The sequence below is a fragment of the Puma concolor genome, chromosome A1 (assembly GCF_028749965.1).
Source record: "Puma concolor isolate L17-30 chromosome A1, mPumCon1.1.hap2, whole genome shotgun sequence".
Lineage (NCBI taxonomy): Eukaryota > Metazoa > Chordata > Mammalia > Carnivora > Felidae > Puma > Puma concolor.
This window is the reverse complement of record NC_141667.1, coordinates 9647398-9658566: the sequence shown is the minus strand read 5'-3', so window position 1 is coordinate 9658566 and position 11169 is coordinate 9647398. Positions and strand designations below refer to the sequence as shown.

Here is an 11169-nt window from a genome sequence, read left to right as displayed (position 1 = left end):
AGGTCTTTCTCGCAGTTAAGTTCACATACGTTCCAGATTCAAAACCAGAGGGATTCTGTCAAGAAGAAAGTCTCTCCCATGTGCGGAAAACATGTTTTAATCTAAGTGCTGGGGGTGCCAGAAACAGGACTGGCGCTGTGGTGCGTCTCGCAGATGGATGTCCCGCGTTCTCTGCTCTAGAACAACAGGACTTCAGAACACCCCCTTGCACCCAGTGGCTTGCACCTTCAGCCTGCCCCCTGCCCCCAAGGCGCACACCAGCTGCTCTAGACCCCCCTCCCGCCCCTGCCCCTTTGTCTGCAGGCCGGCATCTGCCCCGCCACAATAAACTGTCGGCTTCTTGCACGTGAACCAAGGAACCGGCCCAACCCGGGGTTCCAGGCCTTCCCCGGGCCCCTTCCGGCTTCGCCAGGTTGCGAACAGCCACCCGTCTCGAGGCCCGGCAGCGCGTTCGCCAGGATGCTCGGCCCTCTCCCAACCCGCGGCCTCCTCCCCTCTCCCCTGCTGCTGCTGCTGCTGCTGCTGCTGCTGCCGCGAAAACCAGGAGAAGTGGAATGCGCACGGCGAAGCGCCGCGCGGTCGCGGCGGCACTGGGCATGCTCGGCGCCCAGGGCAGGTTTGGGCGGCGGGGCGGACGCTTCCTCACTAGCCGGGCGCCCGAGCCGGCCGCCGAGGCATAGGTGGAGGCTGAGGCTGCCGCGCGCCGCGGGAGGAGCCTCGCCCTCGGCGGCGGCGGCGGCGGCGGCGGCGGCGGCACAGGTGGCGCGGGCCGCGCGCGGGGCGCAGCACGGGAGCGCTCGGCGCCGGGCGCCGCGGCGGCCCCAGGCTCGCGCCCGCGGCGGCAGCCGGCCGAGCGGAGCGCCGGGCGCGGCGGCGGCGGCGCCCGGAGCCCCGAGGAGCCTGGAGGAGCCCGGAGCCCGCGGAGCCCGCGCAGCCCGCGCAGCCCGCGGAGCCGGGCAGGGGGCGCTGCGCTCGCTGCGCTCGGAGGGGCCGCCGGGCCGGGCGCCGCGCACTCGCGTCGGGAGCCGCCTCTCCCCCGCGGCGCTCGCCCCTGCTCCCCGCCAGCCTCGCCTGTCCCGCGGCCGCGCTCAGACAACAAAAGCGGAAGATGCTGCACTTGGGCAAGGTCAGGACCTTGCCCTGAAGCCGGGCGGCGGCGCGCACGCCTTTTCCCGGACTGAGGAGCTGTCGCTGGTGGCGGGTGCATGTTCTCCAGGAAGCAGTCGGGCGCCGCGCCGTTCGGTGAGTTGCTTTCGCTGGGCTGCCGGGGCCAGGCGCATCCTCCTCCTGGGCGCCGTCCTCCTCCTCAACCTCCTCCTCCTCCTCCTCCTCCTCCTCCTCCTCCTCCTCCTCCTCGCCGCCGGTGGGGGGTTGGTCCTCTGCTCCCGGCCGGCTGGCGGCGGCGACTGCTGCGCGGTCCTGCCAGCCGGGGGAGGACCGCGATCGCGCCCGGTCCCCTCTCGGAAGACGGCTCTGCCTGGAATGGGGACCAGGGTTAGTGCCTTTCTCGGAGCGGTTAGCAAGTGGCTTCTTGCGTGCTCCCCCTCCCTGCCGCCCCTCTCCCCCGGAGGAGGCGTATATAGGGCAACATCAACAATACTGCTCCCCGCCACCCTCAAGAACATACCCGTTGCCTTCATGACGTCCCTAATATACGGAGAAGACGGGGTGGGGGTGGGGAGGACTTCCCTCTAGTCTTTTGCCCTTATGTTCAATGTCATTACGATGTTTGGCTAGAACAAAATGGAAATACTTAGTCATATGCGTCCATGGCCGTTTCTTCAGTCTCCCGCTGCTTGCCAGACCCAGAGCCCCTTTGGTCTATATTTAGCGGTTTCAGAGGAAGCCTTTTCAGCTCGATTCACAGGTTTCGGGGGCTTCTGCGTCCTGACAATAGATAGCGAGGCTCTGGAAAGCGCCGCCTGAAACCCAGGTTTGGAACGCTGTGCATGTGTGTGGGGAGACTGCGATGCGATATTTGGGGGATCGGTAATTAATGGCTGAAAAGCAACGCTGCTTTTCTCTTCGCCGACCTTCCTCTTATTCTGGTGTGTAATGTGTTCTCATCGATTGCTGCTCAGCTGGTTCGAGCCACTACGTTCAGAATTAAGTCACCGGAGAGGTGGTGCAGCCTCCCCGGTCGTGTGGTAGGAAAGCAGTCTTGGGGGTTTTTGGGGTGTGTGTGTGTGTGTGTGTGTGTGCGCGCGTGTGTGTGTGTGAGATTCCAACAAAGGACAGCTACTTCCCAGATGCCTAAAGTTGTGTTTCCTTGTACGTGCAGGGGTAGGGAAGGGTGTGGAAATAAAGAAAAAGAAGGGCAGGTTGTGGTTCCGAGATGTTTTGTTCCCCTTATGTGCTTGGGTTGAACTGATCTAATTTGCTTTGGCCCTGAAAGGTGTTGTTAACATGCATGCCTAATGTTATCAAGCAAATGTGTTGGTTTAGAAAAGGGATAGGGTACAAGCAGACTGTCGGGCCTGACATGCATAGATTGTCACTTTTCGGAACTATGTGACCAGTGTTTAAGGTGCTTGCAATTTTCTGCAACGACTTCCATGAAAATAGGGAGGTGGTCCAACTACCCAGGAGTTCTCTCATTGTGCATCTTTCCATCAGTAGCTCAGGGTCCGGTGGTAGTCCTGTTCAGCTCTTTGCAGTTAGTAATTCACCTACAGGATTAAAAGGCTTTCAAGCCGCAGCACTTCTAAAATCCCGTGGAGAAGTGTTTGATATGACTCATGTAGAATTACAAGGATGAACCTGTGCATGATTTTGGGGGCTCGCTCTGTGAGAAGTATGACACATAGGGGTGGGCATCCTCAGATGAGGACTGGGTGCTTTACACTGCCCTAAATTCTCTGTGCCACATGCAGAATCCATGTTTAATGCTTTTGGGGGAAAGGTTAAGTGGCATCCTTCCTGCTCTGTGGGCCACAGGATCTCAGGACTTGAATGAAGATGCTTGTATCTGGAGTTAGACGGTGAAATTTGGGAGGCCTGTAATTATACAGCTAGGAGGGGTCAGCGTTGCAGGAAGCCCTCTACCGCTTGAGTTAACTGAACGGTGTGATTAGCTTTACCTGTATCCTGTTAGTTTCACCTTCTACATGTTTAGAAAACTTTCCAAAAGCACTTTGAACACACCATTGTGTTCGTTGCATTGTTTTAATACAAGATTTCTTTCAAGAAGAAGCAGAAATTGAGGGAGACAGATTTTTTTCGTTTCCTTTGGAGTCTGCTGTTCAGTTTTAAATGTGATTCTTAAAGGACGAGTGGATACTGTTCTGTGCTTATGTGTGTACGCAGACAGGTGCCGGTGAGCAGGAGTAAAACTACGTGTGTTGTATATGTGAGTTTCATGTTATATTGTAGATTGAAAACGATAGTACCTGATTGAATGGCAATTGTAGTACGTACATGAGGTTGTTGCTCTAATAAAATTGTCATAGTCTTGTGGAAAGGAGTTATTTAATTTCGTGAATGTTTGTGTAGTTGTACAACCTAATCATTATAGATGTCACTAATGTTTTCATTGTTTGTAATAAAAGTCATGCACTGTCGAATTACAATATTTCCATCAACTTCACATCTTCCACAGTAGAACACAAGCCAAGTCTTTCTCCCAGTGAAATGGTTCGTTGGCGAGAAAATGAATTTCAAATGAAATTAGTTGGAAAATGCAATTTATAGTTTGTTAAATAATTTCTGAGGATAATATCACTTTCATAATGACCTTTAAAATTAAAAATGAAGATATCATATTCTCAAATATAACATTACTTTTGACATATAATTGAGAATGCAGTGCTCTCCTGAAAATATTGTAGAACGTGCTCCTTTCCACGGTGCTTTATCAGAATTCTCTTTTATACAGTACGCATTTATGTAGTACTGTTGGAGAGTTCTCTAGAGGAATTTCATCAGGCTTTCCTTATGTAAGAAAACAGCAAAACTGCATTTAAGCTAATTTATTGTAATTTGCTTGTCCATAAAGTCAGGTGTGCTTGGTATGGACTACTGTATCTGGTTAACAAGACAATTGAACCAAAATTAGAACTGTTGCGTTTTGGACATCCAAAAATGTTTTTCTTCCTTCTTTTTCTCATGACTGTCCACAGAAGATTTGAACATCCATTTATGATTGTTTCTCTATGTGAACATTATTTTTACTTCTGTAACGGGGAATGGGTGCTGTGAGTATTACTCTTCCTGAAAGTGTCTTTTTAAGGGAAGATTGTTATTTTTGAAAGATGCCAGATAGTTGAGAGCATTTAAACTGGAACATGACATTCGGGGATTGAATTACCTCTGAATTACCATTCAGAGCACGAAATACCGAGAGAAGTCAGGCATATATTCTTAAATCCAGTAGTTCCGTTGAAGGTGTGGTACAGTGGGTCCTGGTGGGCGGATTCTCAGGTCAGAAGTACGTTTTCAAGCCAGATTCTTCAGTTGGCTTCCATGATGGTTTTCATCATCCATATTCCAAAGGTGTTCTCAGTACTCTGAAAGCTCTGTGAGAGGTGTTATGTGGGTGTGGGTGAAAAGTTAATTTGAGGGGGAGCAGTTCACGATATTTGTTGCTGGCTTCTGATTTTTTTTTGTATTAATGTAAAATATTAAACATGTCATAAGTAAATCATTTCTATCACATTGTCTGCCAGTCTAGCCTACTGATTAATACACTGCCTGGTTGGGTTTAATGAATCTAATTATATTCACAAACGGTACCTCTAACAGAGGAAACTCACAGAAATATTTGATCGTACTGTGCTTTTAGTCCATTAAAAATGTTAAAACTCATAGCAAAAATGTGTAGTTATGACACTTCTAGTTGTTTATCTTTTGGTCACGTAGCTGTTAAGTATGCTCTCAAGCTCTTTATCATGGTAATTGATTTGTAAGAAATGTCTTAGCTATATTAGGATATTGAAGCTATACTCTATATCAATTAGTTTTTGACAAATTGGAAATAATGACTAAATAAATGAAATAGTACTTCCTGGAAGCTTTCCATCTTAGACACATATTCACATGTATCCCTTGGTGAGATTCCTCAAAAGTTATCTGTAAACTGAATTATATCTATTGAAACTTCTTATTCCCTTAATTGTCATTTCATATCAGAAATACATTTCTAGAGGAAAAAGTTGGGCTCTGACCTACAATGAATATTGTGTGTGTGTGTGTGTGTGTGTGTGTGTGTTATATTGTATGTATATATCGTATATAAAACACATGTGTAAAATAATGAAATATATTTATGTTATAGTGTAATGCTATTTGGGATTCTGTTTTATGCGGGTGCAGAGATGTGGAGAGAGTGTTGGCTTTGGGTGCGTCCCAGTCTGTCTCTTCTCAGCTGTGTCCTTGGTCATTTATGTGATACTCAGACTTTAGCTCAGTTTTTTTCCGCTGTAAAATGGGCACAACAGGACAGAATATCTGAAAAGATTGATTTCAGGATCAAGTAAGTAAGAGCACAGGTGGCTTACACATTATGAGCATTTGCATAAACATATGAGATATATATCTGCATATTAAGGTGGATAGTTGTGCTTCATTTATGTATTATTAAATATGTCTTACAAATCATTTATGTATTATTAAATATGTTCTATAGTCTACCACCCTCTCTAACAAAAGTGTTCAATGGATATATTCTCTCCCTACTCTTATTGTAATATTACTTTATTATGTAGCTTGGCATATAAAGTATACCAAGTTTTCTAGTCTACAGCATACCAGTCCTTTGAGTATTAAAATATATATTAGTTAAGCTAAAAGAGAAGTAAATTGTATCTACCAGCACTATTATTAATAAAAAAGATTCTAATCAGAGTCAGAAATTATAAAACTTTGATACTCTCTATTAATGTTTATATTATTCACCTGATTAAGATCAAATTTTCTACAAAGATTCACATTATACAAAGAATATCATAGACAGTTTAGGAAATACAACCTCACTTTCTGTGAAGTCAGATACTAAACACGTGCTCTGTTTGGAACCACAGGGCATGAATCCCATAATAATGTCATTGTAACAAAGATAAAGAAACATTAAACAGCTAAATTTATTATGTAAATAGAAGACTCACTCACCCCCACTTCCTCATTCAAAGCAAGTTTTTTTTTAAGTTTATTTATTTATTTTGAGGGAGAGAGAGAGAGAGAGAGAGCATGCATGCATGAGTAGGGGAGTGGGGCAGAGGGAGAGAGAGAGAGAGAGAATCCCAAGTAGCTTCCAAGTTTGGCACTCAATCTCATGACCATCAGATCACAACCTGAGCAGAAATTAAGAGTCAGTTGCTCAACCCACTGAACCACCCAGGCACCACTAAAATCAAGTTTTTGAAAATAAAATGTGTGTTGTGGTATCTTTTTGACACTAAAGGATAATTTTCACTTGCCATCTAATTCAGTAACTTTAGTAAAGTGTCCTACTCCTTTGGGTTTGGTTATAGGAGCTCCTGCAAGGGAGAACTGTGATCTTTAGCAACCTAATTTTACCATACTAAAGCTTGGATGTATCTTAGGATTTGTTATAGAATGTGACCTGTTTAACAGGAGACTAATTTATCTGAAGTCAGAAAAACATTTTGACAATAAATATAGTTATTTATATTCAAATTTATGTGTTGTTGTGGGAACTGCCAATTATGTTACCAGAGTAAAATACATGTTATAATAAAAGACCTTTCTGGTTTTTGGCTCAAAGTGAGTGGTAAGCCAATTATGTTTGGTTAAATAGATTTAAGTGTCAAAATGTCTACAAATTTTGCATGATGCAGAATATACTATTAAAGGGTATATTTAATTTGTAGCATTAGATGATGAAGAAGAGATAGAATTTAATTCCACCGTGGAAATTAGCTAATACATTTATCCCGCATAGGTAAGGGCTAGAGTTTTCTCATTAAGAACATTTTTTTGTGTGTGTAATAGATGTGATTATCACTACTGTCATTAGAAAGTTGATCCAATAGGTGTATATTAAGAAAAATGCATTTTGTATGCATGTTTTATTTAGTTTATTCTTTGTTTTTTTGTGGTTTTAAGTAATCTTACAATGTTTATTTTAATCTTTTTTCATTTAAATGTTCAACATCATAAATCACAAAAAGCTATACATTTACCTTAAATTATAACACGTGCCAAAATGTGGATTGTCAGGGGTCTTTAAGAAACCCAATAAATATTATCCCAGCACCCTTATAGTTTCTGAAAAAGTCGATATTTTGAAAGAAAAAGAAGTAAAGGAGTAGCCACCGTGGACGAAATAATCAGGTTTGATTAGAGATAGTTTGATGTGATGCCAGATGACATCCCAGGGCCTTCCTCCTCCCTTCCCACAGGGACAGAGCTGTCTCTGAGCCCTGGAGCCTAGCCTTGACTCTCTGCAGGCAGGGAGTTCTTTAGAGGAAGAAGGAAGGAACTAGCCAAGCTGCTTCCTTTATTTTTCAGAAACAGAGGAAGTGAAGGTATGGAGAGAGGCCATAGTGTCACATGAATTAAGTTCCCTTTACCTGGAAGGAAATATCAGAAGTAGGAAAGAAGTGTTCCTCATTGACATGCTTTATAAAGAATTCTGGTTGTAGAATTCTGGATATAATAGCTTCCACAGTATTTTGCTTAGAAGTTGAGCTCTTTAAATATTTTATGGTATTTTGACACTATATCAGGAATTATCTAATGCCCTGGCTGATTTATAGAGAGTATGGTCCATGAAATTCAGCTGATTTATGTATTGCCAACTTTAAAATAACTCATTCTCAGTGTTTCTTCCCTACTCTCCACGTTAGACTTTGACTGCCAATAATTGGGTGGCCTTGTAAGTGGTGAGAATTGGGCATAAAAGGGACAGTGTCAAAATGTGACTTCCCAAACCATATATAAATGCTGATCCATGCCAGCTGTTATTGACAGCACTTTCTACCTCAGTGTAGATAATTAGAATTTGGCTGGCATTTAATGTTTTAACTTTTAATAGAAGCAATAATGGACACCGTCAAGAAGAAAAAAGTGAATTTCTAAGGAAATGTGATGTTTTATTTGACTCCGAGCATGACTACTCAACCTTAAGAAAGCTCACTTCTTAAAATAAATTTTATTCTTCTCTCTCAAATAGTTTGTTTGGACTTTCAAACATTAGAGTAACCTAGCAGTCATTACCTTCAGCAATGCAATAATTTAATTCTCAGAAGAATAACTTCTTTGGCAGCAATCCAAGTCTCCCAAATACAAAAAAGCCAAGATTCAGTCTCTTGTCTCTAACACGGTCCTCACTGGTGGCTCTGGTGTTTGTTTGTTTGTTTGTTTGGGTTACTGGATAAGGAGGTGGGACGAAGATTTCCAGAAAGGCAGAAAGGTGAAATGGGTGTCATCTGAAAAGTCTCAGAGACAATAGAAATCATGTCACATGTACCCAGGTCATAGAAGGTGATGCAAGAAGCCTGGTGCTTGTAGTGTGTGGATCAGACTGTTTGGCTTGAATTGGGTTGGAGAAAAGTAATAATGTTAAATCCACTGTAGATGCATAAATATATTATGGCACCTCTACCCAAAGGAACATTATACAGTTGAGAGTTATCTCTTCTAAGACAGCGGGGAGTGTCCATGACATTGAAGGTTAAGAAGAAGGTTAAGGTTAAGAAGCAAAGCAGAAACCTATATTGAATATGATACCCAGCACACATACCCATATACACACCCATACAAACACAAGAACATCATGTTTATGACAGGTTTCAAGAGCTTTGTTCATTGTATATTGTCTTTCCACCAAATATATAATAGTTTATTATGTATTACATCATTACACAGAACAAAAGTATGCCTTTAAATTTGAAAAGGATATTGTATTTTTGCTTTGGGATAAATTTTGTTAATTAGCTGAATGCCTGACTGAAATTAACAAGGCGCATCCTTCATTCAGTGTATATTACATATATTCTGTTCAGTTCTACACCTACATTTTCTGTTTTTAAAGTTAAGAGATGTTTTGAGTAGGTTTAGCAAGTTGGTGTCTTCTTGAGAGCTGTGCAGCATATTAGTGAAATATTTTGTCTTTTTCGAATAATGTTTTATTATTTTTTTCTGTTTTCAAAGTAATGTGGATTAATTAAAAATTTGAAAATATAGTAGTGATGAGACAAAGCTAAAGTTCATGCATATATCTCAAGCCACAGAAATGACTATTTTTAGCAGAATGCAAATCCATGTACATTTTTAAATTTAGAAGATCCCTCATATTCTGTTTTGTTACTTTTTAACACATAAAGCTGCTTTTTTCATATGATTTGTATTCATTTTTAGTGTCTGTTTTCCATACCTTTATGTAACATCATTTACTTAAATAACTTCCTATTTTTGGAGATTGATGGCATTTTTGTTTTTTGGTGGTATGTGTAATGCTGTGATTAAAGCTACATAGTTTTCATCAGGCTATTTTCTGTAGATTACTTCCTAGAACTGGATGTTTTCAAGGCTGTTGATAGATGTTGTCAATTTGTCCTCCAGAAAGGTTATATAATTTACATTTCCTTCAGCGAGGCAGGAGTGTGCCAATTTCTCCATGATTTCAACAACTGGGTATTTTAATTAAAAAAAAAAAGCAAAAACAAATTCCAATTAGGAGGAAAATTGTGTTTTTCCTGTGATTTAATTTGCCTCTCTGTGACTATGGCTGAGGTTAAATATTACATAAGTTGATGACGCTGTCCTAATTCTTTTGTAAATTGTCTTTTTGTATGTTTTGCGCATTTCTGAGTTGGTTTATCTGCCTCATTTCTCATTGTTTTATATTATTTGTCTATAGTAGTTATATTACTTTTGCCAGGTTTTATCAATTTATTAACCATTTTATTCTTATTTTTAAAGCATAATTCTAAAGCTTGTAGTTAAATGTATTCCTTTTTCCTGTGGGGAGGGAGTCCCTCTTTAAGGGAGCATTGTACCTTCCCTGATTTTCTTTGTCCCAGTAGTAAATATGGTAATGGAGCAAATGGTGGAGGGAGTATTTAATAGTTGTATTCTGACTTGACTGAGTTCATATCTCAACTGTTCCATTTTTCTATTAGCAAGTGGTAAGTTATTACTGAGTGCCACTGTTGATAGAGGGCAGGTAACTCCTGTGTCTTCAGGCTGTTGTGAAGGCAGATTAAGAGACTATGGACCTCACATACATAGCAGAGAGGCTAGTATATTTGTGAATCTCAAACACCTTAGTTATTTCTACTCTTCCTTTTTTTATTAAAAAATTTTTTAAGCTGATTTGTTTATTTTGAGAGAGAGAGAGAGAGAGAGAGAGAGAGAGAGAGCATGAGCAGGGTAGGGGCAGAGAGAGAAGGAGAGAGAGAATCCCAAGCGGGCTCCCCATTGTCAGTGCAGAGCCTGATGCGGGGCTCGAACTCATGAACTGGGAGATCATGACCTTAGCTGAAATCAAGAGTCAGATGCTTCACTGACTGAGCCACGCAGGCGCCCCTCAACTGTTAAATAATAAAGATGACACATCTTTTTCTCTAATTCTGCCTTTTGCTTGCTCCACAGGAAGCATAATTAGGCACCTGCACAGGCTTAGGGACCTGTGTATGACGGGCCAGGTGTTTGCCACGGTCTGGGGCTCACAGGTGGAAGGCCTGTGTGTGTGCTGTTGTCATCCCCACTGTGGCCTCGCTGAAATAGTGTTTCAAGTTCTTTCGGAAGAGTAAGGGTGACATTCTTAGGCAAATATATGATTTTCTATTTCACGGATAATATAGATCCATATGTATATTTCCCTATCAAATCATATGTGTACCTTTTAGTACATGCACCTTTCTCTCTGGTCACATAGGACCTTGCTTCTTTCCACCCCCACTGCACACCGGTAATCTGTCTTTTTATCATTGATTCTCAAATCTTTGGATAATAATCGGCACATAGTAAACACTATGTGTTAATCATCGTGCACTATACATACATTTGTTTTCATTGTCAAAACTGGTTCATCAACTAGGGTCTGTTTGGTTTCTTTCAGTGCATTTTGGGCACTGGAATTCTGGAGGGAACGCTGAATTAGGATTCTGAATTTGGGATCCAAATCATGAAATCATTTTTGTTCTGTCTTCTGACCTTGCATCTGAGACTATTTTCTCATTCGCTTATTAGGGTCAACACTTACAG

General features: G+C 42.2%; 1 protein-coding gene across 5 annotated transcripts in view; it reads left to right on the top strand.

Moving 5' to 3' along the window:
* Positions 1–1014: 1014 nt before the first annotated feature.
* CTNND2 (catenin delta 2) overlaps positions 1015–11169 on the top strand; it is a 945427-nt gene continuing 935272 nt past the window's right edge. For 2 of the 5 annotated variants that reach the window (XM_086676183.1, XM_086676171.1), the window contains exon 1: positions 1017–1242. In XM_086676183.1, the coding sequence (XP_086532309.1) occupies positions 1206–1242 (37 nt within the window). In that variant the 5' untranslated portion in view covers positions 1017–1205. Of the gene's footprint in view, positions 1243–1807; positions 1934–11169 lie in introns of those variants that run through there. The other 3 variants (XM_086676153.1, XM_086676178.1, XM_086676162.1) reach the window with 3 other exon arrangements.